The 27238-nt window shown below is 41.7% G+C and overlaps 1 protein-coding gene across 1 annotated transcript; it reads right to left on the reverse strand.

The window, feature by feature from the left end:
- Nucleotides 1–387: 387 nt before the first annotated feature.
- On the reverse strand, nt 388–25593 carry LOC119558082. The gene is given in 10 exon segments (XM_037871264.1): nt 388–2302; nt 2755–3477; nt 4059–5322; nt 6791–7319; nt 14499–14777; nt 15177–15346; nt 19982–20515; nt 20518–20576; nt 20578–20943; nt 25190–25593. Coding segments are annotated over 9 exon segments (4770 nt in total). The 5' UTR covers nt 20694–20943; nt 25190–25593; the 3' UTR covers nt 388–1206.
- Between the last annotated feature and the right edge of the window lie 1645 nt (nt 25594–27238).

Genomic DNA, 27238 nt, shown 5'->3' on the forward strand with positions numbered 1-27238 from the left:
GGTCATCATACATTTGTTATCTATAATATTTTTGGAAATGCACTCGTGCAGGCTTCAAGTATTTGTATTTACAAGTCAATATTCTCTAATGGATCCATAGGTCACCTGTACGAACATTGTAGTTTCTTATATAAAAATGATATTGCAAGACTGTAGCGTCTATTGAATTTACCAATTAAAAAATGTTTGATTCTCACACTTTGTTTGACCAATAATACATTTATGGGCTGTAGAAATTCAATTTTACTTTGTAGGATTTGTGTATTTATTAGGAGCAATGTTCGTCTAATAATTGCAACTTAACCCATATAAAATATAATTACCATATCTGAGCTTTACAAAATCAAACATTCTACCCCTCATCACCAATCAATAGAACCCAAGATCTTGTTTATTTTGGCACTTTATTTTAATTGCAATTTGTTTATTAATCAAAATTGTACAATAATATCGAATTAATATTAGTTATTTTAGTTAGATTTTATCCATTTAACGGTATCTATACAACAAACGTTAATATTAGTAGTAAAAAAAAAAACAAAAATGATAAAATAGATCATGTAATTAGACGTATGTAGGCATTATAGTATTATCAAATTACGATTGGAAGAGGCGTGGCAGGACAGTGGGAATGGCTTCCACGTTACATATAGATTTTTTGTTTTCTTATCTTTCGCTTTCTATATAACATTAATTTTGTATTTCGTTTTTCATTTACCATCAACATTGTAGCTTTGTATTAACCATATTATAACATTCAATTGGTTGATTGGCCTTTTATTTTTATTTGCTGCTTGTCAAATGAAACTAAAGCCCACGGCCGAGCATTTGTTAGCAAATAGTTAGGGATAAGGTGAGCTTAGGTGAGCTTGGGGATGAATAGTCGAACTTCCCCAATGCGAGTTCTATATATATATTAAGGTATTACAGAAAAATACAGTGTTTTCTTTTATAACAGCTCTTGGAAAAGTTTTTAAAGTCTTATATTTAGTTAAGTATTTTGATTTCTAGAAACTCGCTGTATAATAAGATTTCCAAAGTTTGATTTATTCCAGAAACTCTATATTTGAACTCTCTTCAAAAGAGTGGATATTACTTTATAAGAAGTTAGGATTTTTCTTGTAGTAAATTTAAGTTTTGATTGATCTTGAGGAAAGTTCGACTTTATAGGATAGTAGGATCTTATGGTCTCGGGAGGATGGCGAATCACTTGCGATGGCCGCCGGCGGCGGTGCGCAGCTCAATGATGGTGGCTCCCGAGCCACGTCGCAGATTCTGCTGCTGGTGGCTCTGGATATGGTGGTGGTGGTGATGCTGCTGCTGCTGCTGCTGCTGATGATGCAGATGCTCCACCTCGCTGCCGCGCCGCACAATGCTCGCCGTGTCCTTGTTGAGCTCCACGGAGGGCGGCGAACGCGAGTCCAGCGAGTACTTGGCCTGCAGCGGATACTTCCTCGATCCGCCGTACTCCTCGTCGCCGTGGATCACCCGGTACAGATCCGGAGCCTGTTGGTGCAGGCCGCGCAGATACAGTTGCTTCTTGTCCTGCTCCGGATAGCCGCCGCCGGCATCGTCCTCGTCGCAGCCAGCGATCTTGGTTAGATCCTTTTGGCTGCGACTGATGAGATTCACAATCGACGGACTCTTGAGGCCGCCCTTCAGTGAGTTGTCCTTGCCGGAGAAGAGATGCGGATTGGACTTGTAGTTGGCATTGGGGCCCTGGCCCAGTCCGTAGCCAAAGCTGGGCTCCTGGCGCGGCTGGTAGTTGTTCCGGGTGAGTTTCTCGATGTAGATGGGACTAGGATCGTTGCTGCCGTTCATGCCGTGCACATTGAAGCTCTTGCTGCGATTCAAGACCTTGGCGTAGGTGCGAGCCGGTTTCGCCGGTCCCTGCGGTAGCATGGCATTCGGATTTGGGTTTGGGTTTGGGTTACCACTTGGGTTGGCATTCAGGCTTTGATTGTGGTTCTGGGGAATCCCCCGCGGCTGCTGCTGCTGCTGCTGCTGGTGTTGCTGCCCGGGGGCAGGTGGGTAGTTGCCCCTGCCCGGTGGCGGCTGCTTCTCCATGGCGTTCCCAAATCTCTGGGTGCGCTGCTCGTGCAACTTGCGGGGCAGCGTCTGGGCCGAGCGGTAATCCTGCTGCTGCTGGTGCAGATTGGGCGTGGAGCCGCTGAAGCGCTGGCCATGCTTCTGGTAGCGACCCAAAGTGTGGGCGGCCGTCACCGGCGGCGGAGCCCGGGACTCGTAGTAGTCATCCTCCCGCTCCAGGCGCTCCATTCGCTCATCCGGACGCTCCATGTTGCTGTAAGAAGTTCAAAATACAAGGGGTTTTTAAAAACCATTACATTAAATTAGTTATATCATAACGCGAAATTCGAATTCGAGTTTAAATTATTTCTATATTTTACTCATTGACTAAATAAAAACAAGGAGATACCAAAATAATTATCCTTAAAAAATCTAAAAAAAAATATTCATAAAAATTGTTTTGACTTTTTATTTGTGATTTAGGGGTTCAGGGGTACCAGAAACTAAACTACCATCATCCTTCTCGGATGTTATCATTCACTTAAGGATTCACAAATGTTTATTACTAGAAGCTTAATAAACTAAAATAATTAAGGATTTCACGGCTTAGTCGTTGTTATATAATGTAATATATTATAAGTTTAATGAACTAAACTAGTTTCTAATATTTTTGGGGATTACCCGGATTATTTTTTCTTATAAAAAGTGGTTACATCATATCCTTACCGCTGACGTGGACGTCGCTCGTAGAGATTCTCCTTGCCGTAGAGCGTGCTGGAGTAGGGATCTTCGCCCAGGTAGTACCGCTGCCTGGGACTAATGGCCTGCTCCAGGTGCTGAAGCTGGGGATCCGCGGACTCGGCGCGCTTAAAGTTCAGCCGCGATGATGAGGTCTCCTGCTTGGGAGGATCACGCTCCCGTTCCCGCTCCCTATCCCGCTCCCTATCCCGTTCCCTTTCCCGCTCCCTTTCGCGCTCCCTTTCGCGCTCCCTCTCCCTGCGCCGCTGATTATCGCTATTGGAGTCCTCGGAATCGTGGCTACCGATGTGCCCATCGATCACATTGTACTGCTGGTAAGTGGTCACCGGCGGACCACCCGCTCCTCGGGGATCATGTCCTGGACTAGGCGACTGTTCGCGCGACTTGCTGGCCGCCGATTTCATGCGGAACTTGCGCTCAGCACTGGCCGAGCGGATTTTGCTGACCAGCTTCCGCAGCGAGTTGCCAATCACCTGGCCCATGCGGCTGGACTTGGAGGTACTGCCTCCGTGGCCGCCACCACCACCACCACCGCTCATGGCCGAGAGGTTTGAGGTGGAGGCCGAGGTGGCGCCCGGTGGACGGAGGCTACCAGCTCCTCCAGTTGCCGGCGGGTAGCTGGATGTGGGTGCGAATCGGGTGCGCTGCTGCTGCTTCCGACTGAGGGTCATCGTGCTGGCGGGAACCTCTCTATAGGGAGTACAGTTTGGAGTTGGTTAGGAGATTGAAGACTTTGTGGTATTGGCATGTGATGAGCATGCATAACTTTAAGTTCTCTAAAAGTAGAGTCTACCAATTATCATAACCCTTTAATATTTTCTAAACGTCTTAAATGAAATGTATGGAATACAGACAGTGCTCACAGGGGCTATCCATTTTCATGGACATTTATGTTTAAAGTCTTTAAGTTAATCACTCATACGCACTGTTGCCTTCGATAGAAAGTTAATTTTTTGTCTTTCAAACTATTATTTAAATTTTGCTCTCCTTTTTTTAAAGAATTATTTTAACGAAAACAATAAGCTGACAAGGCTAAAAATGGATGAACGCTTTTGTTTGACTAAATTATAACTGGCATATGTGTCGTATGGCTAATTTGTGTGTGTAGTGCTCATAAGATAGAAACAGGGGAATATTAAATCCCTCTAAAATCGAAAGAGGTAATTTTTAATAAGTTAACATGATACGAAACAACCACTGCACTGTCTATAATCTATATCTACATTTTAAAGATTAAAAAGGAGGATAGATTGCCCACTCCCATAGCCCACCTGGTCATCAGATAGTCCACCTGCGGCGAGGACGACCGACTGCGACTCCTGGGCGGCGGCGAGTAGTCCGGCGGAGGCTCCAGTTGGCTGACCTGCGATGGCAGCGGAGCCTGCGACTTGACCCCCAGATGGCCGGTGTGCGAAGTGTGGGATGAGTGGCTATGGTGGCTGTGGCTGTGCTCGCCCAGCTTCTTTTCGATGGCACGTCGTCGCTGCGGGACGGTGGGTCGCGGATTGAGGCTCAGCTGGCTGCCGCCGCCGCCGCCGTTTCCGCCGAACTCCAACGGAGGCACTGCAGCAGGCGGCGGGGCAACTGGTTCGTAACTCTTGCCCCGACCATTCACCAGAACGGGGGTCACTCCGTTCACCACATGGCCATTGGTATGGATGCCGGAGTTGCTGCCGCGATGACCGTAGGCTATCCGCTTGTGCGATGGCTCTTCGGCACGGGGTGATATCATGGATGAACCTGGTCCTGGTCCTGGTCCCGGTATGGCCTCCAGATCGTCCAAAGCATCGCGAGAGCCGCGCATCGATCGGGCCAGGAACTGTGAGGACAGGCTCTGGCGCTTCTGCTGCAAGATATCCTCGCGGCTGACATAGCTGTCCTTGAGCGGCGACGGCATGGTCGACTCCTGGGCCAGAGCGGATCCCTGGCTGGAGCCGGGACCGCTGACCTTCTTCTTGAGGCCATTGCGCCGGATGGTCTCCTGCAGATCGTCGCGGAAGGCCTGCGAGGAGAAGTGATTGACCGGCGGACCGGGATCCTTGCGTTCCGACCAGTTTGAGATGCCCTGGAAGTACTTGGAGCGACCGCCGCCGCCTGCCGAATTTGTCGGTGGCTTCCGCTCCAGCGTGGCGGACGTGGTCATGGCCAAGGGATGGCGGTCCCTTTCCCGCTCCCTTTCCCGCTCCCTCTCCCGCTCGGCGCTCCTGGGCAGCGTTTGGGGATGATGGGCATGGGAGATGTGCTGCGGATGCGGATGCTGCTGGGTGGCCAGGTGGGACTGGGCATGGATGTGCGCCTGTGCCTGCCCCTGCGGCTGGCTCTGCGACTTGATCGTCACATTGAAGTAGCTCTTCTTGGTGGGCTCCACCTCTGCGTCCGCCTCGTCGTCGCGGGAATCATTGGAGGCGGTGGACTCGCTGCCGAAGTGCGACTCCAGCCACTTCATCGTCTCGCCCTTGCGCGTCTCCTCCTCGCGATCGAAGTCCAGGGGTCGCTTGGTTAGCGCATCCTTGCGATCCGCCAGCAGGGCCACCTCTGCAATCGGTTGGAAATTGCATATAATATTTGGCCAATGAACTTAACCCAAAGCTTAAACGATTTTAGCCTTTAATTCTCTGCATTCTCGATTGTTATCTTTAATAAATGTTATTGTATTTATTCAAATTATGCAATGTTTTATTGAAATTAAAACGAGTTTGGCGCTGAATCAACTAAACTGATGTCATCGATTAAAACGCTGAATATATCAAATAAACAAAATCAAGACAAATTAAATCAAAAAAAATTTTTTTTCCTCAACCTAATCAAAATAACTAAAAATATTTTAACCCGTTACTTGTAGAGTAAAAGGGTATATTTTGTTTTCGGGGAAAAGTATGAGTTTGTGGTTAAATTCTCTAATATTCTACATAAAAAATCGTTCTTTAAAAAGAAGATCAACATTTTAGCCTATTTTCATGTTAGATTTTTCCGTATTTTCAATGGACCTTTATAATCCATAACTTGGATTATTTGAGCCCGACTTTAAAGTCGGATACCTCCATGAGTTTGTGGTTGAATCCCCAAAAATTCTATGTCAAAATATATCTTTTAAGCGAGGGTCAAAATTTTAACCCATTTTCATGTTAGATTTTTCCGTATTTCCTAGGCTTTCAGATTTGGAACCCAAAACTGAACTCCATAACTTTAGTCATTGGATCCCGATTTTTAAGTGCAATACCTTTTTGAATTTGTCGTTGAACTCTCTAATAATCTACATTAAAATGTCTCTTTTAAAAGAGGGTCAAAATTTTAACCTATTTTCATGTTCGATTTTTTCAAATTTCCATTGGCTTTTAGAACGGAACCCAAAACTGCACTTCTACTATCCATAACTTGGCTTATTGGATTCCGATTTAGAAGTGGGATACCTTTATGAGTTCATGATTGAATCCTCTAAAAATCTACATTAAAAACTTTAATATAAAAGATGGTCAAAATTTTAGCCAATGTTCATGTTAAATATTTCCGTAATGGCAACCAAAAACTACACTTCCTGATTCCATTACTTAAGTTATTGGAAACTGATTTTAAAGTGGGATACCTCTATGAATTTGCTGTTGAATTCTCTAATAATCTGCATTGAAAGGTTTCCTTTAAAAGGGGGTCAAAATTTTAGCCCATATTCATGTTAGATTTTTGAGTAAATCTGATGGTTTTAAAATGGGAACCAAAAATTGCACTTCTTTAATCGATAACTTGAGTAATTGGATTCCGATTTTGATGTGGGATACCTCTATGAATTTGTGGTTGAATTCTCTTATAATCTACATTAATTTTTTTTTTAAAGAGGGTCAACAATTTTTACCATTTATACCCGTTACTCATAGAGTAAAAGGGTGCTACATATTGTATTTGGGGGTATATGTAACCTTTTGTATGTATAATGCATTGTATAAATCCGGTAGAAATATACAAAATTCTGATACAATTTCTATTGTCTTCCATCTAGAGGTGGACTCACCCTTCTGCTGCTGCTGCTGGGAGCGACGGAGCTTGCGCATCCGGTCGGAGAGGCTGTCCCAGTCGCCCGGGCGCTCCAGATCGGCGGGCCCGTCCTTGTCCATCTGCGTGGTCTCGGCGGCGTAGCGCATCTCGGTGGAATGGAGCCGGCCGTTGGCTAGCACGTCCACATGCTGCTCGTCCCGCTGGCGGAAGAACCGCTGATTGGCCGCCGTGGTGGTCACCTGCTCGCCCACCTGGAGCTGCAGTCCGCGGTCATCGGTAGCGGATGAGTGGGCGGCCGGCGGATCGGGCAGCTCGTCGTCGATGATAAGCTCGTGCTCGGTGGTCCGTCGACTCTCGGTGACCAGGGTGCCGTCCTCCTGGGCTAGACAGCGCTTCTGCGTGTCCTCCGAGTCGATCGTCTTGCGGGACTTGCTCCGGTTGGCCACCACCTGCGGCCCGAGCGGCACCAACTGTCGCTGGCTCTCCGGCGAACAGAGGACGGCCTCAAGGTCCTCGACTCCGTCGCGAACTGCTTTCACGTAGGTCTAAAAAAAAAGGGGTATGATTTTAGGAACGTCAAGGATCAAGTTAGATATCTTCTGCACAGAGAGAAATATCCACGAACATTGTTCTTGAATTGAGAACATTCGTTCTTAAAAACCGTTTGAGTACATTTTGGCATCAATGTTCTCAATATTAGAACGAAATGGAGAGAAGAGAGAAGCGTAATTGAGTTTATTATTTTTGATAAGTATACACTACTGACTAGACTAATAGTTTATTTGTTGAGGTATACAATGTAAATATCGCCAATTCAACTTGATTCGGACAAAATAAAAACATTTTCAACTTCAAAAATGTCGTTCTATTTTTGAAAACATTTTCAACTCAGATGAGAGCGTCAGAATTTTCTCTGTGTATAAAACTCGCATTTATATTTTAAGAGTCTATGCAGAGCCCAAACCAGTGTTTCTATAGTGTTAGCCGCTGTTTGTAATACAAGGTTATCAAACTTATGAACAGAAATATCTTTTAACCAAGTCCCAACCTAAGGTCTATAAAAGACCCATAATAAATGGTATAACTCTTAGGCACATTATTCCAGATTCACTTAGCGGATTCCAATTGGTAAACCATATCATATGTGGCCCATTCCCCGCAAAGGGTTGCATCATTTTTCCAGCGATGCAGTCACTGCACATGGTGGCTCCTGGCCCCCTCAGCAACTCCCCATCCCCCCGTCCATGCATCCACCCATTCCTTAACCCCTTCCTCACTTTAGTATTCAGAGCAAGACAAGACAGCGAGAAACCACAAAACAAATCCACAATCCATTTACTTTTTCGAGCTGCCAACGCGGATGGGGCAACGTCATTGAGGTAACGGTAAAAGTCAAGAATGCGATTCAAGAATGGGGGGGGAAATGGGGAGGGGGAGGTGCTTACACAGTGAAAAATACCTTTGCAATGTAAGTAAATGAGGGTTTTGAAGTTGCAAAAAATGTAAGTCTCAGTGTTACTATTTATAAGCAGAACTCTTAACAATGTATTACAATTTGTATCTTATTTAAAGGTTTTCTAAAAATATTTTTTAGAAAGTTATCATCATTTTAAAGTAATTATATTGGAATAGCTTGAATATTATAAAACATTAAAAATAAGTTTATTTGGCGATTGTTTGTTTTTTTAATCTGATTACACACATAAGGTTCTATCTTTGTTCATATCACTTTTGAGGTATGTTTTTTCTCTATGTAGGGGAGTTGCAGAAGGGATTGCTGCGGCATGGACAGCTCAAGGTCGAATCGCAATGGGTATCGCATCTTGGATTTCTTGGATGACGAGCAGATGGCACGCCTGGGTGACGTTGGTCAGCGGATAAAGAGCTGAAGAGTTGTATCTATTCGTCATTCGAAGCCGAAGTCGATCCCCCTGCCCCCATGCAGCTCCTCCGCCCCTGAACCTGTTGTTTTTTCGTTTTTTGTTGTTTTTTTTGTTTGTCGACGACCTTGCGTTAACGGTAACGCGCGTAGAAAGTGTTTTGTTGTTGCTCAGCCAGTTGTTTTTTCCATCTCACTCGCTTTCAGCCAGAAACTTGATGGTCAGTCAGCCCCTAAGCCATATTTTTTAACTCATCCACTAATCCCGGCTTTTGTCTTTTCACGAAAAAAACCCATTGGGCACGAAATATGCAAGCATATATGCTGATAAGCTTGGGATTATTCAAGTGTTGGTTTTATTTCGGTGTAGATCGGTGATTAATATCAATCGATGACGCAGAGTTTGGTCTTTTGAGGCGGGTACCAATCATTTCTTCTCCGTCTGCCTCTTTACCTCTTTATAAGTATGTGCCCCTTCACCTTTATACCCGTAGACCCCTTTCGGCGATCTTGATTTTGGCATTGTCAAGTTATTTGTCATTGACCAAAAATACCGTAATAACCTTGGGGGGCATTATGGTTCGGAATACCGAGCATATTGGCTCGACAAGTGATTTACTCTTTCTCTAATTATCTTACAATCATAATTAATTTAGCATTATAATGAATTTTCAATTTGTATCCTAACTTTGAGCTGTTTATTTTCAATTAGGTAGATGAAGAATCTTATAATATGATTGTTTTGAAAAAAACTTTGGTTGAAAAGTTCAATTCCCCACTCCAAAATCCTGGATAGCCCCATGTGCGTTGACAACTTTTCCCGCATGTTGTGATTTATCTTGATTCGCTTTATTGCCTTCACCTGGCTGAAACCCAAAACTGAATTGGAATTCCAGCGAAAAGCGGCTAGAAACAGAGGGTTTCCCAGGTGCAGGAGGGCCTGGTGGGTAAGTACTCGCACTCGAACTGGTACTTTTAAGACCCATACTTCGTATGCACACTCATGTTGCGGCCAGCATATTCAAATGGACATTTTGCTGGCCATGTTGCCTGGCCTGGCATGCCAAGTGGCCGAAACCAGCAGAAAATAAATGAAAAACAAAGCAAAATCGCAATGGGAAAAAAGAGAAATGAGCAAATTTTTAAAGCCAGTCAAAGGGGGCGGGATGGCTGTGGATCGGTCGAGGTATCGGAGCAGAGTACACTGACACAAAAGGCGCTAGCTCAATTGGCCCGAATTAAGTCTATAGCAAAATGTATAGGCCTTCCTTAAAATTAAAAAAAAAAGATCTCCGAAAACGCTTTCCAATTTTAAAAAATTTTAAATAGTACAAGTTTGATCTACATTTATGCATATGTTTCTGGTACTAAAATAAGAAGAAGGTATATGCATTTAAAGAAAGGTTCTAATGGTCATTGTATCTATAAAACATAAACATTACATAGTTATCATCATATTTGTATTTGGTTTTTTTTTTATGAACATATCTTTGATATCTTTATGATATCTAATATAAAAGCTATCCTGTAATAAGTTTTAACTGTGGTATACAAGTTCAAGGAAAGGTTCCTAAGGTTTCAACATCTCCAATTCGTTGTATATGACTGTTTCTGACAACAATGAATTCGTTTTAGCCTTTTTTCCTGTGTAAACAGTGGAGTGGATCGCTTGGACCCAGCGACCAAGACCGAGCAAGACCAGTTTGCCTTGGGAGTTGCTCAACCTCTCCGAACTGAGGCAAACTGAACCGATCCGAACGGAGCTGAGCGAAGCGGAGCGGAATGGAGCAGAGCTCTCGATCGATTATTATTATTGTAATTCAGTTAGTGTGCGGCCAACGCCAACGCGCCTGCATGTGATAATGATGTCTACACGGTAACAAAAATCCAAACAACTCCCTCTTCACAGATCCAGCAGATAGCATCAAAGGTCACTTGTGTGGGTCGCGAAAAGTTACTTGCTTTCAGTTTTTTTTCTTTGGGCAAAGTGATCACCATCGAAGTTAAAGTACCGATCTTGAAAATCAAAGAGGAGATTCATTATCTTTAAGAACTATCCATCTAAATAAAATAACTCTAAGATATATTAACCGCGATGATGGACAACCTTTGCCCACAGCTAGCACTTGGTAACTATGATGACCCCTTGAAAGTAATATCATCTAAGAGGTGAAAATCCCAAGAAGCCAACTCCGTATTGGGGTTATCTCAAGGGGTCTTAATATCATTTTCGCCAGTGTAAACGCCTGCTAATGGTGGTGTTTTTTGGGGTTTTTGGAGAGCTGAAGCTGGGGCTTACAGTCAAATTCGAAGCTGGGAGTTGTGCAGTGGCAGTGGCCAGCAAAGCCGGGAAAGATACTTGGTTTGGGTTTGGGGTCTGTGGGCCTCGGACTCGGTTTATCGTTTCCGTTGCGTGAATTGTTCAGTCTAAGCCCCCTTTGGACCCCCTTTGGGGCCCCGTTTTAAGCCCCCATTGAACCTCTGCCCGGCTGCTGCTGCTGCTGCTGCTGCTGCCGCTGATTGGCATTTGCTGATTAGAGTTGTTTGGGCTGGATTGGATTGGTTTAGCATGTGGGGGCACCTAGACTGACTCGAAACGAGTTTTCGGCCAGCAAAGTACCCACTCACACAGAGCGCTACGTGGTCACATAGATACACCTGGAGACTGTAGCTGCGGCCGCGGCTGCGGGCTGCGGCTGAGACAAAGAAGTACACGTACCGAGAGATACAAAAATTTAAATTCAAATTCCAAACACTTTTTGTGGTCGCTTTCCACAAAACTTCTCTGAATGTGGCATGGACGAATTTAATGTGCTATGTACTTATGTATATCTCGCACCGATTCCGCAGTTCGCAGTCGCTGGTGGGGTTTGGTGTGTTCGGCTGGGCTGGTTAGTTGGTTGTTTGGCTGCTCGGTTGGTGTTTGTGTATATCTGTATCTTAGGTTCATGGACCTGCCGCAGACACGCCTAGAATCCAAGAAAGCCAAGCAGGAGCAGCAGCAGCAGCAGCAGCAGCACAGCAGTAGCCGCGCCGCGCACTTTGGCTATTGATTAAACCTGGCTCAGAACAGGTCTGCCCCGGGCCCCAAGCCAGCTGCTCTGGGTTTTTTTTTAACAGAGGTTTCGCCTTCGGGAGAGTGTGCACTCCCATCGCCCTCTCTCTTTCTGCCAGCCCATCTCTCTCGCTCATCCCAGTGTGTATGCCTTGCAGTGCTGACCATCAAAAAACTAATTTTACAAAACAAAATACTCGATTTTAGTTAGTTAGTTTGACTAAATAATAAATCCAAAGCATGGAACGAACATTTTCAAAAGTTAATGTGTTATTTCTGCATTTAGAGTTAGAACCAGTTGGGAATTACAGCATCACCGTGGTAGAAGCAACACATACTACAATCTTCAAGTCAAAACTTCCATTGCATTGGTCAAGGAATGACAATGAATTACGAAGAATGATAAATACTATTAATAGAATGGAACAAACATATAAAATTAGATATTTAAATACTTAATGAATTTTAAGGTGGCTATTAAAAGACAATTTAAGACCAGCCTCTAAAAAAAAGTAATAAAAAAAAAAAATTGCTAATTTGTATGAAAGTTTGGCTCCGAATAAAAGATACAAAATTATACCACTTAAGAATTACTGTCAATACTTTAATCTCTAAACTATGGTTAGAGCTGCATTAAGAGTTCGTATTAATTTTTCAATTATTTATGGATCTTCTGATTAATGACTATTAACTTTATCGAATGAAAAAATAACACATATTTCAATAATAATTTCAAAGACGATCAGCTCTGATGCCTTGTAAGTGTCCGTATATCGACCACAACAAGAGCCCCAACACATCTTCAATGGCATTACCTTTTTGGCTTGGTTAATTGCCAACTACCGGTTTTAGTTGGTCTTTTGGGTCCCGAAGACCGCGCGTCGAGAAATTTGTTTTAGGGGAAGGCGGTTTCGGGATGCTTATGGCCTTAATTATACCATTAAGTATTGGAACATATCGCACCTTGGTAATTATGCAAATTGGGGCTGTGTGGCTCTCCTTGTTGTTCCGCCAACTTTTTCACAAAATTATCGATGCTCTAATCTTTGTTGCACCATCTACCAACTTGGCCAAAAGGCCCACGCATTTACAAATAATTTAAAACAAAAACTAAGCCGCACACACACACAAAAAACACTAAAGTTTGTTTTTGTAAACAATAAAAACAACAACAAGGCACAGCCGAAGAGAGCGAGAGAGAGAGAGTGAGAGAGTGGCGATCCCGATAACTGATCAACGATTAATGTGCTTTTTCCACCGATTGTCTTTCGAGCGGAGATAAACAGAGAGATAACTATGCAAAAAAGAAATATAACAGTACATCAAGGCGAAACGAGGCGAGTGGAGACGCGAAAGCACGGCGAGGTGTATTCTCTTCGCTCGCTCAACGGCAACTGATCGTCCGACGGCCCAAAGCGCAAAGTAATCGGCAGAAGCACGGCGCCGGCAGAGGCAGCGACTGCGCAGCCGGCTGGGCAGCGGCAGCGACGACAGCGGGATGCAGCTCCAAAAACAACACCAATAACTTTCGAATGAGCAAAAAAAAAAAGAGAAAAATACAGTTAACACTGCCAAGTGTGAACAGTCTGTTATTACAAATTAATATCGACAGTTTACCATCTCTACACCGATAAACTAGGATAATGCAGTCTATCGAAGGACCATTATATATCAACTTCCGTAATTTCATCCATTGTCTTAATTTACACAGCAATAAAACTACTAGTAAATAAAAAATATGTAGGGTTCATTAGGTTGGCAGTGTACTGTACAAAAAAAAAGCAAACTATCCAGTGCTGCTACATTGTTGCTTTTCACGCCGAATTGATTTTCAGTTATTTACGCCAATTTTCGGTTTGGCCTGTCCACAGTCCTGTCTCCGATTACACAGGAGAACACTCGGAGAAATATAATATATATAATTCTACAAGTTTCCCTGATTGAATTGACTTAGCTTTAAATTTTAACAGTCACTGGATTTACAGAAATCTATAACAATCAATCCTATCTATACATATCCATACCTATCAAGGGACCAAATGATTTTTCAAGTGATTTTAAGCCCCGTATTTTACTTTATTATCTTGTGAAGGTTTTTATCAGTCTTTCTTGAGTGAAATCATATCTACATTTTCACCTGATCTTTATTAATTCAGTGAACAAGCCTGAACCGCTCCTGTTTCGTTTAACCCAACCGGTCTTAGGTGATCTTCTTCTTGTTAAGAGCAGAGAGTGGTGCAGACAATGAGCCACCGCACCACTCGTGATGAGATGAAAATATGGTTGGGCTGAAGCTTAGGTCGAAGACGAATAACACTCCACAGTGGGGGGTCGGGGGTCGGAGGTCGGGAGTGGGAGCTAGTTCCACGACCAAGTGGAGGTTAAGCCCATAAGGCCCCTTCTAATAGGAAAAATGGAGCTTTCCCCCCTCCCTGCCAAAAACATCGATCATTCACCACCGTTTTGTAGCCATTTTCCATCAAATCCGTAGTAAATTTAATTTTCTCGATTAATCTCTTGTCAAATTAAATGCTGTAAATTTAAAATTAAGCATCTTTGTAATATGGTATGAGAGCCGGAGAGAACTCATTGAAAGTTTATGCGGCGAAATGTTCTTAAGAATTAGGGCCTATATCACGAGATCTTAATAAACAAGAAGTTAGTTATGTATGGGGCTGTAAAAAAGCTGTTAGGAAATGTAATAAATATGAAACGGTAGCAATAAACGGTAATGATATTTCTCTTTTATTCAAATCCACAATCACTTTCGAAAATCAATCAAGGACTCACCTGATCTGTGAAGTCGCCGTGGTGCTTAACGTCCTCCGTTTCGAGGTAGTCCTTGATCTCCTCGTGCGAGATGACCCGCTTGTCGTCCGTCTGACGCACCAGCCCATCCACCGGACGTGGAACCATTCGCTTGACCAGTTTGCCTGCTCCGTCCGCCAGTCCAAAGACCTCTTGGATTTGGGCCAACTGCGTCTCATTTGCGGCGCCCGCCTGCAGGGCGGCCACGTCGATCAGCTGGGCATCGCCATCAAGGTCGTCCGGGAGGTCAAGGTCGCGTTTCTAAGGTTTATAAGAAATAAAAAGATTTGTAAATAATTCATTGAAAAAACATTCCAGCACAGAGAGAAATACCCAAGAACATTGTTCTTGAATTGAGAACATTCGTTCTTAAAAACCGTGTAAGTTCATTGTGGTATCAATGTTCTCAATATTAGAACAAAATGGTGAGAAGAGAAAAGTTAAATTAAGTTTTTTTTAACAACTTTTGCAGAAGTATACACTACTGACTGGACTAATAGTTTATTTAAAATATTTTCAACTTAAAAATGTCGTTCTATTTTCAAGAACATTTTCAACTCAGATGAGAGCGTCAGAATTTTCTCTGTGAGCAAATGGAGCACATATATAGGTAAGCCCGAACTTCTTATATGATACTATATAAACTTGAAACAAACTCACCTCAGTGGTTTCCGTTTCCTGCTTATCGGTATCCTCGGTCGTATTGGTGGACACAATGGGACCCGAATCCTCGATCACCTTGCCATCCTGCAGCTTCACATTTCGCTTCACCCTCGTTTCGATCTGTCTGGTAGTTGTGAGTTCTGTCTTGCGCTTCGTAATCCACTCCTCTGAAATGGTTATGTCGGGAAATAATGATATATTTTTAAGAAATATCTCAAGTATCTACGATTATAAAATTGTACTTTACAAATTATTTGGTGATTATCCCAATAACAAAACAAAAACTATTAATGAAAAGAGGTAAGAAGGCCAAAAATGAAATCATAAAAAGTTTAGCTATTTATTAAATATTTTTTATCAAGATGTCAAGGCTAAGTATCGAATAGATTACACATGATTTTTTTTAGCTCTTCCATAGACATATTTTCGGCTGCACCCCAAAAGACGACTACACAAGACCGAAATGGCAGGTCGATTGCCAATTTCAAGCTTGGGTTGGAACTGAACAGTTCAGGTTTAGGCCAAAATCAAAGCTCTTCAGAGCCGAGCTTTTTGCCAACTTTCAGCTAACCGATCTGCAGACAGGACAAGATGTTGCCCAATGGCTCTGCTGCTGCTGCTTTTATTTTTTGGCACCAATTGCAACAGAGCCAACTGCCCAAGATGCCTCATTTGCATGTGGATAATGCCCATTTTGAGATCTACTCCGCCGCTTCTAACAAAAGAAGTCGGTGGGTTGGGGGGCGTGAAGCGCTCCAGCGCATTCGAGCTACTCGCCAAATTACGTAACCCAGACCAACTTGGTCTCTCGCCTAACTGTACTCCATAGCCAGTGCTGTCAGTTTTTTTTTTTTTTTAGAAAAAACCTATAGTTAAATTAAGGGGGAAAGAGAAAAAACTTACCTACAACTTGGCACGTTTTGTTATTGCAATCTTAATGCTGTCAGTTTTTGTTGGCTTACAAAAAAACAAACTATATATAAAAAACAGCAGAAGATATGGGGTTTTCAAATAAAAAAAAAATGGAAAACCTACAATACCGCTTTTGTTTCACATGGTTTTTATGCCTTAAAATATTTTTATACCATTTATAAAGTGGACAGGACAAATGTAAGATTAAAAGAAAAAATATTGCTCATATTATCCAAATAATAATCTTTAAAGTTCCTTTTAGGGTTATTATTAACTGAGAAAAAATAAATAAATAATGCCCTATTATATAGAAGAGCACCACTAACTCTTTTGTTGGCCAACCTGTGCTAAACCTAAGCCTAAGTTGAGAGCCGAGGGCTCCGAGCACGGACATCCGACAAACTGGCCGGCGTGATTTGGCTGCCTGCTTTTTGCATCTGCATCTTTCGGAGCAGGGTTTCTCTCTCCCCAGTTTGCCTGGGCTCCATCTGCATCCATTTATATTTCCATTTCCCCATCTGAATCTCGGCTGCATTGAGATCGCTGGACCATTAAAGGTCGCTTATATAATCTATCTGCATTTGCAGCGGCTGAGGCAGAAAACGAGACGTCGCCTTGTCTGGCGTCTGTCTGAATCTGAATCTGAATCTAAGTCCGCGACTTGCTTCGAATTCGAGCCCGCAATTGCAGTCCGCTGGGCAGTCGATCGAACTACAGTGTGGATTGCCTACAGTGGCAAAAAGCAAGGGCAACTCAAAGATGAAAATAGATAGGTAAATAGACTTTTGTATATCAACTTGTATGCCTTAATCTAGAATTGAAAATTGGGAAAATCATTGTAAGATTTTATGTGAGATACCTTTAGAAAGTGAACCCATTTCAAATCGGAGGTCAAGAGGTCAAGTAAAGGTCCCTTTTCTTAAAAAAAAAAATACATTAAAGAATCACTTAAAACAGACTAGTTTACCAATCAAATCTCACATATTTCTATTAGTTTTATTAGTATGCCATTATTTTTATCATTCAGTTAAAAAAAACCAATTGAAACTAATTACTTAACATTAATTCGTTACAAAACAGGCGCCACTGTGCCAAGGTTTTTGCCTATTGTTTGACTATATTTGCCTGACCAGACTGTTTATCTTTATCATTTGCGCATACTATAGATACATATACATATCCGCATCGTTGCAACTGCTGCTGGTTCAGTTTTTACCCCTCCACCCCCCCCCCCCCTTTTCCCTTCCATCAGGGCAGTCAAGCACTTCATAAATAGCAGCAACAACAATAACTACCACATCGACAACAACAATCACAATTAAGCAAACAAACGGCACAAGACGAACAGGAAAATCGTAGGAAAATGTGGCCAGGAAAATGGGAAAAATGTGGGGTGGGGGTGGGGTGGCTATAAAAAGGGGCTTTTCAGCAGGTTGCATTCTCGGTTTCGTTTGCCATTGTTTCGATCCTAAGAAAAACCGAACCAAAACCGATTCGCTTCAATCGATTGCGCTTGGGCTCTTGACGCTAATGTGAATTTATGTTACCCCGCCACGCCCACTTAACAAGCCTCGATTTCTGCCGATTTCTGCCGATTTCAGCCGATTTCAGCGGATTTCAACCGATTTCCTCGCATTTCCACCGATCTGCCCGTCTGCAGGTCTTTCCACAGCACCCAGATATATTGCATTACATCTCTGGCTGCGATCACCACTTGGACTAATTGTGGTATCGATTATGGCCTGTCAACCGATTCCCCCTCTCGAACTCGGTCGCGATTTCGATTTCCATCGCCCGCCTTGTTTTACGACCCCCCGGGCACTTGTCACTAGCCACACCCAGAAAAAAAATGGAAAAACTTCAGAATCCACAGAGGAAAAATATCTCTATATTTAAAAAATATATTGAAAAACCAAAATAATATAATAATATATACATTTATATTAAAAAAAGGCATACAAAATTAAACATGTAGAAAATAAGCTAGATTCAAATAGACCAAAGACAACAAAATGAAATGATATTAAACCCGAAGAGCTGAAGGCCTATAGCTGCTATAGCTATAGCTGTAGATATATGGATATAATAAAAAATATATTTTATTAGATAGCATAGTTTCCAAATTTGAAATTTTGATCTAAGGAAGATTATAAAAAAATACCCTGATGGTAATACAAGAAATTTTAGTATTCTTATTTGAGTAGATTGGCCTTTCGGCTGATTCCTAGTTTTATATATAGACTTTTTTTTAATTTGTATTTTTTTTTAGAATGAGAAAGTCAAAAATCTCCCAATATTTCAATATATTTAAAGTTAACATTTAATAAGTATAAATTTTTAACCGGAACCAGCTTTGTTATCAGAAATATATTATAAAACAGAAAGCTATCCCCATTTTCTTGGTGCACTTAAGGAGCCACTTCCTTTCCAATAAAAGCAAAAGCAGGAGGTTGGTGGCAGATGGGGGGTGGTACCATCCATCCATAGGTGGTGTCGCTAGGTGGTGCACCAATTATTGTAATTTTTCCACCGCTTTTCCTCCCACTTTTGCATATGGCTTGTCAAGTTGCCTTGCGAGTTGATTTTTAATGACTCGCTAACGTGGGAAATCTCTTGCTGCTGCAGCAACACATTACATTTTCCTTGGATCATTTTTCCAACGATTCAGTTGGCAGTCTTCCATGCATTTGCATTTTGTTGTTGGCCGCTTGTTATTTCTAATTTTTACACGTTTTTTACGGTTGTTGTGCATACATTTTTTTTAGATTGCCGCAAGTAATCGACTTATTGTTGCAGTTGCAAGTTGCTAGTTTGCTAGTTGCAAGTTGCAAGTTGCTGCTGGCAGTGGCGCCTTTGTGTTATGTTAATCACATAATTAAATCAAAACTTTCTATGATTTCCGCGGGTGGTATATATGTATATGTTATAATTGAAAAGGCAGGGAGCGAAAGGAATTTGGGATTAGCGGCTGAATTATGAATATGAAAATGGAAATGGAAATGGATCGGAATCCCATTCAAGGCTTTCGCTTTCGTTTCTCATCTTCATTGGCCCTCGGGTCGTACACTTAATCTGTGAGAGGTTAACAATATGGTTAGGAAAGTTCTACGGCATATACGCTATACTATACTACACATACTATACTACATAAACTACTCTACACTATAGTACTTGTAATTCTACTATTGCCCAACCTAACCACTATCGATAACCGGGTGAGTAACTCAGTGACTATGTCAATCCAATCTGCTATCTGCACCTATCCATCAATATCTCGTGTGTTCTCACCCCTCACTCACTGTGATCTCACGCTGGTGGCAATTTGTTGGCTGATGTTTGAAGGCTTGGACATGCCAATGATGATGATGTCACTTGATTGGCTCACCCACGATCAATGGAAGCAATCAGTGATCACTGTCTTGACATGATCTGTCGAACCCACTTCGTCACTGGGGATCGCAATGATATGATAGTTACATAAGTCAGAATTAGCTTCTATCTGTTTATGCTTATCCTCTGAAAAAGTAGTTAACCTTAACCTAACCGGAACTAATTAAATTTTGATCATAAGAGCTGAAGACAATGATAAATCAACTGGTTACTATTTAACTTTATGATAAATACCATAAATATTGAATTTAGTTAAGATCTTAGACCTGAGATTCAAGATTATTAAGAATAATCGACTTAACCAGGGGTTAATTACTTAACCCTCAATCTTTTTAGACCTTTGGTTATTAGACCCCATTAGTAATAAATACCTATACGAATAAAGGAGAAGGTTTTATTTACCCAATCCTATTGGTAAATCCAAAGGCAAAGTTTAACCTCCGGTTAGCCTAGATACTACAGTAAGATGTACAACCCAAGGATCTTGTGGGTCAACTCACCTTCTTTGGTAATAGCTTCTGTATCGCAATTGCTTGCCGTGGCCTCGTTGCTCTCCTCGTCATCTTTGGGCTCGAATTCGACCTGCGAAGTATCAATGTCGTAGAAGTTAACGCGGGTCACGTGACGCACGTAGTCAGTGGTGGTGGTTGTGGTGGTGGTGGCGTTAGTAAAGCTCCCGTTTGGCAGTGACGATTGGACGCGGAAGATGATCGGCGGGTGGCTGCTGTGTGGGGCAGGATAGGCCCCATTCGATGGATGCCATTGGATGCCGATGCCGATTGACCCATTGCCATGGGTGCGCGGTGGCTTGGGCACGGCATTGGGCGGCGGCGGCGGCTGCAGGGGCAACCATCTGCCATGGCCAAAAACGGGCAGTGGTGCTGTGCTATGACTATGACTAGGTTGGTGGGGATAATGCTCCGGATCCTTTTGCTTTTGGTGGTGCTGCTGCAGATATCCAGCCGGAATGGCTGTGTCGCCCGTGGATGCCGATGAAGATTCATTGCTGCTCCGGGAATCTCCACTATTTGCTGCTGATTTGTTGTGGGATTGTGGTTGTGGTTGTAGTGGTGCTGGTGATGGTGGTGGTGGTGCTTGGTGGTGGTGCTTGGGTGGTGGTGCGTGGGCGGGATCGTGGGCGTGGGCGTGGGCGTGGCTGCTGCTGCTGCTGCGGCTGCAAGTGCATGGCGACAGTAGGAGGATCACCACCATTCGATCATCTGACGGTGGCGGTGGCAACGGTGGCTGTGCTCTAGCTGCCGACTACATCTGCTCGACCCACAGTCCCTGCCCTCCAGTTCTTCGCCAACTTCCCGTGCCCGTTCCCGTTCCAGTTCCAGTTCCAGTCCCGATTCCAATCGCACTTCCAGTTTGTGGTATTGCTCGGCGGCAAGTCCAGAGCTCGCACCACATCGCAGGGCGCGATTCACGGCTCCAGCTTGCGAAGATTAGGCCCGGGATTCTAAGCCAAACCAAAAACGAATCGAATCGAACCTCAATTAAACCCACGACCGGAGAATGAGAGATGAAGAGCGGATAAGAAGACTGGAGAATTCAAGCCATGGATTCTAAAATCCTTAACCTTTATTTTGGCATCTTCACTTTTTAAATAATTATCTAGTAATATTTCTTTGATACATAAAACAACTGTTTTCAATTCAAGACAATCTTTAAATTCATAAATATATATAACTTCTATAAATACCTCATGTTGGTATCTATTTTTCATTAAAATGACATCCAAATCATATATTCATATTCGGTCAAGTAATAACCATGGCTAGTTCTCCTGCCCCCTTTTCAGTGGGCGTTAAATTCGCCAAGCGTTAAGCCTAGAACGGTTCTACGAGCTCATTAAGCCGCTAACAAGGGCCATAAATGGATCTGGCTGCGGTCCGGTATTTGAACCACGATATCTGTTTTTGTACAGGGCAAATCCCACCCATCCCACCTCAAATTGTTTTTTTCTTTTTTGGCAGCCAAAACAAAATACAGGCCGAAACCCAAAAGGGCAACGTGCGCAGTTCAAGGCGGTGAAATGGAAAATGGCAGTGGAAATTCGGACAAAACAAACTTTTGGGCTCAGTTGGAATTAACTGGGCTCAAAAGGCGGCCAAAGGTCAGATCACCAGACCCACGGCAACAAAAACCTCAACTAGGCCCTGTGGGCTGTGAAAATGTTGCCCTCTGAATGCAGTTTTTGAACCAGGGAATATTCGGATATACTCGAAAATATCTAACTTTACTTAACTTGTCGAAGTTATACTAAGAAAAATGAATGCCCAAACATATAAAGGTATACATTTCCATTAAAAAGTCATGACATTTTAGGAAAATTCAAAAAATATTATGTAAAATCTTACTAAATATGCCATTTTGATCTGCTTATATCATAATGAGAACAAAATGATATTGACTTTTTCAAAGGCTTTCTCAATTGAGATTTATAAAATATATACATATAAGATCTAAAATACCACCTCAATACTAACTGTTCTAACTGTACAAGTACCGGCATATGTTTTTTGCCCATTGTTTCCGAGACCGCTGACCATCTATCTGCCAAATTTCAGATGCTTCCTACGGATGTGGCTCAGACGCGAAACATCTCTTTCGCAGAGGCCACGAATTCGTTGGTGCGGGAAAACGATTCTTGAATCGATAATTAGGCGAGCTGACAATAAATCTCGACCGGGTTGTTGACTGTCGACTGGCTGATTTGCTATTTTTTAGGTTTTTTTAGCGATCGACCGCAATGACGTCAGGCCGCCACAACAACACACACTTAATTGTGACTGCAATTTGGCCATTTTTGTAATTGCTTCCGGTCAAATCGATTTGTTGTTTTGTAAAAGGGAATCGATGGAAGCCACCGCGAACAAAAAGCGCTGAAATATGGAGGAGAAGCTTCTGAGTTCGGTTCGTCTGAATGCCGCTTAAGGCGATGCCCAATCCGATGCCTCCTCTTTTGTCACAGGCTTACTTGGGCTTAAGTAAATGGGGGTCTCTGATTGGGGGGGGTCGTCACGCCCAGCCATGAGTCACCCATTGAAAAATCTCGCTTGTTTTCGGGGGAGCTGGAGCTTGGAGTCGCAGCTTTGGCAAACTTTGACAATTCCTAATGCAATCGCAATGCCTTTTACTTGACCCAAAAGCAACAGCAGCGAAACACTGTGAAAAACCGTAGAAAATTGCGATTTATAATATTGCGGATTATAAATAATATTTACCACTTATTATTGCAATTTCAGAGCATTGAAAAAACAAAATGTTTTATTTTAGTAAAGGCTCTACTAATTGGATGCATAGCAAGGTCACACTGGAAACGCCGTGTGACCAAGCATTCATTTAAAGCCTTAGGATCATTCTGAGTCTCTTGTTTAAGGCAAAACTTGAAAATTCAAATGTATTTTGTTTGCTTTACATATCACCTATCATCGGTAGTTATAAAATCCAAATTCCTTATTTTTTCGTGTGCTACAGCAGCAACTTCATATATGAAGGCTTCGAGCTGAGCGATCTGAGCAGCCATAGCAAAGTTGTAGCCGAGCCCACAAGTCACGCACTGGTCAACGACGAATAGGTATCCAAAACAACTCCCAGCCAATCCCCCAAAACCCCCAGCCACAAGCCCCCCTTTCCCACTGGCATGTTGTAGTTGCATTTAATTCACGCCTTTTGGCCATACAAAGACATTGAATTGTGGCTGCTGTCCAAAAAACGCAAGACAGGCCAAAAAGAGTTTTTCCTTTTAGAAGAGCGGGAAAAAATCTTAAATAGTTCACCCACAACAACCACAACGGACAAACAAGTTGAACACGGCCGAAAACAACAATAAACAACGAGGCAAACAAAACTCTTTTTTTTTCAAAAAGGCAGCCACACATAACCAGCAACTAACAGCCAGCAACAACAATAATAATAATAGCAACAGCAAAAAACAACAACAACTGCATTAGTTGTGGGTGCTAGTGAAAAACCCCCACCCGCAACCCACACTTCACTCAACCCCCTTTATAAGACCATACACTGAGCAAAACTAAGGGGTGATTATAATATAATTTCAAATAAATGCCCGAAATTAGCAGTTTTAAAATTCTTAAAGAGTTTTTAAGAGAAAAAAGCACAGAAGAATGGGAAATATTTAAAAACATTAACATTTTAAGATGATTTCTTTTACAATGGAAAAGTTTTGAAGACCTGGAATTTATTATAGAATCTATAGGATAATACCAATAATTCAGGATAATACCATATGAAATGTTTTCTAATGGTTTAAAAGTGGAAATTCTATAATATCGTCATTATTTGGTTTCCAAATTTTTATTTTTGGATTTTCTTGTAAATATTTTTTAAGTAATTGAAACCCAACATCACATTATTTGTTTTCCGTGTAGTGTCCAACACTTTGTGTGCAGGCTTTGATTTGTTGTTATATGTGAGTGTTTCTCAGGCCTTGTTGTTATATTGCCTGATCTCTCGGACTTTGGGGGTCTCTTAATGGTGGGAAAATATTTTCGAGGCCTGTTGAAAAGGGGGCTTTGGATGCAGGGGGGGGGGGGGGTAGGGGGGGTGGTCGGTTGTTCGACAAACTTGCAATATTGCACCAATACTAGAACTAATTTGCTGGGCCAACATTGCGTATGCGCGATGGGCCATGTGGGCCGGGTGATGCAACACGCAAAGATCAACAAAATGGCAACAACATAGAAGTACAAACTAAATTGTTTGCCAAATATGCAGCCGCACAACAACAACAACAAATGTCACGACAACGAATTGAGCAGCAAAACGAAGCGAAAAGATACGAAACGAACTACGAAGAGTGAGTGCAAAAAGTAAAAAAGCAAAAAGCAAAAAGCCCAAGTTAATGATTAATTTTTTGCACGTATCTGGCAACGGGAATGGAAATGGGAATGGATCGCATAAAAATATATATCTCCGATTCTGCACAGCACAAAATATATAGCTTTTGAACGCGCAGCCGTAATCGAGAGAAATTCCATGCATAGTTATCTACAATATTCTCTTATGGCAATTGGTTGGCCCAGTTTCTTAAATTGGGTTTCTTGAGAATTCCCCTAAGGCCGGTATTCCACTACATGATACTGTTCTTACTTAAAATATAACACAATTTTCGTATGTTTCCTCAGTAATATTTTGAGAAAATATTATTTAAGGATCAATGATTATTACACATCAATGTTTCCTACCTATTTGTTTATGCTGTTTTATGTTGCCCTTATAGAATTTAAGCGCTTTATTATTTTTCACTCATCTATGATATCTGACGAGCAAGTTCTTCAGACATTATCATAGTTATTAATTTGCACATTACATTTTTTTAAGTGCTCATATATATGTATTCTCAATATGAGAATATTTATTCTTGAGTTGGAAATTGAAGAGCACACTTCCTCAAATTGAGAATTTTGTGATCAATTCAAGTTTTTTGTTTCTTAAAATGAGTGCAATATTTCTCAATATAAGTTTTTTCCTCAAATGTTTTACGTAAATTCTGTACATCCTTAAATTGAGTATACAATAACTTGATTTGAGAACGTCATAATTGAACTTTTACAGATCCCCCCCTAGAGTTTACTAGATGTTTACTTAAATATTCAGCCAAATATATATGGCATCACTTGAGAACTTAAGAACCAGTTCTTTTGCAGGCATTTTTCCTGAGTGTACTTGCCCCCGCTCACCCTTCTCTTCCTCTCTCCCTCTCGCTCTCTCTCACTTTATCTCGCTTTATCTCTTGCACTGTCACACTTTGCACTTTGCCTTTGCCATTCAGGCAATTAGCGCAAAAAACCACACGAACAAAAAAAATCAAGTGCAGCGCGACAATCGAAAAAAAAACGAAACCAAATACAATTAAATTTAGATCGATTCGAGGGGTTTTCAATTTAAGCGGTTGTGTTAAATGAAACGCCAACGAAATGGAAATGGAAACCGAAACGGAAAAACGATCGGGGGGCCGCAAAAGGCGAAAAGGCTGGAAGAGCTGGAAAAATGATAAACTGAAAATGAAAAACGGAAAACGGAAAATCCGAGTGGAGAGCGCGATCGCGAGCGGCGTGTTCGATGGCGCGTCTGCGACTGCTGGCCGTCGGTAACTGCACCGTTAGTTTGTTACACCTGAGCTGAAAAACTTTTTTTTACTTTTTTTTTTGTGTTTTTGCCTCAGTCGCTGCCGCCGTCGCTGCCTCTGCCGCCGTCGACGCCGGCAGCCATACATTGTTTTTGCCTGCTCGGCGAGCTTTACTTTACCTGAGCCACCTTACGCGATTAACGTGGCCCGAATGTGAGTACACTTCCAGCCAAAACGGGGGGCACAGTTGCGGTCAAAATAATGGTGGTATATGTTTTTGAGATTTTTATTTATTCAAGGGTATTAGTTTATTTGAATTACTAACAGAGGTGGCTAAAAGTATGCTACAACATATTTTCATTGCCTGCTTTCAGGCCTCATTGCATGTGCTTTGAAATCACTAAGTTTTTCATTTTTAAATACATTTACCAACAATTTATTTATTTATTCAACTACTTATATATAAACAAGATTATTTATAAAAGAAAATATTTTTTAGGTCGAAATTTAAAAGGTGTGCAATATATTTTCATTGCCTGCTTTTAGGCCTCATTGGAAGTGCTTTGAAATCACTTACTTTTTTTAATTTTTAAATACGTTTAGCAACAATTTATTTATTTATTTATTTGTTTATGTATATACACAAGATTATTTATTAAAAAAAATATTTTTTTAAGCTGAAATTAAAAGGGTCTGCCGATACCACTATAGTTTTGACCGCAACTATAAGCAATGTGATTGTACGTTGCATGCGGGTTAAGGGGCATTGGGTGGGTTAAGGGGGTCCATCTAGCACTCACCAGTTCGTTTTGTTCGTCTTTGGCGCCAGCTTTTGATTTGATGGTCTTGCTTAGTGCCATAGCCGCTGCAGATCTTTATATTCCGACTACTTCTCGTATGCACTTTCCTTGACTTTGTTTATTTTTAAGCTCCACGTTTATTTTCTGTAGGACATAGACAACACGGCATTGGTAACAATAAAAAATGCATTTTAAATTATGACATCCATGGTTTTGTTTTAATTAATAAATAATATTATATTCTTGTGTGTTTATGGATGCATTTTCATTTTTAAGTTTTAGTGAAACATAATTTTATAGCTTTTTGCATGCATGGGTTTTCGGCTTTGCTTAGTTGAGCTTCAAACCTTATAGCGGCTTAAATCTTTGCTTAAAAGTATACTTTAATTTAAATCTTCTAGTAAGCTACACTGAATTCCGAAAGATGGAGCCACCTGATGGTACAAAATTCAATTCCGAAATGATTTGTAATTTCTTTAGTGTTTCTTTATATCTTATATTTTATTATGAAACACCATTATCACTTTAGCACAGATAAGTCTTAAAAGTTTTTAATTTTATAATTCATTTCTATTTTTTTTTTTTTATGTTTGAGAAAGATTACTCCATAATAACCTCCCCTATATCACCACCCTTGCAGAGGATCATAAAAGAGGTTATTATTATTGTCTTGATAAGTCTACATTAAGGATTATAAGTTCTGTCATTCCCTGCATTTTAAATGTTGCACTTATCGAGATCCATCGCTCTATCAAATGTATAATTATAGCGATAAAAAGGTGTTAAATGGTTTATTATTGAAGCTCAGGCTTTTATTTACTTGCGAACTTTTTCATAACATTTATAGTTCTAATGATTGA

This window comes from Drosophila subpulchrella, chromosome X (genome assembly GCF_014743375.2).
Source record: "Drosophila subpulchrella strain 33 F10 #4 breed RU33 chromosome X, RU_Dsub_v1.1 Primary Assembly, whole genome shotgun sequence".
Taxonomy (NCBI): Eukaryota; Metazoa; Arthropoda; class Insecta; order Diptera; family Drosophilidae; genus Drosophila; species Drosophila subpulchrella.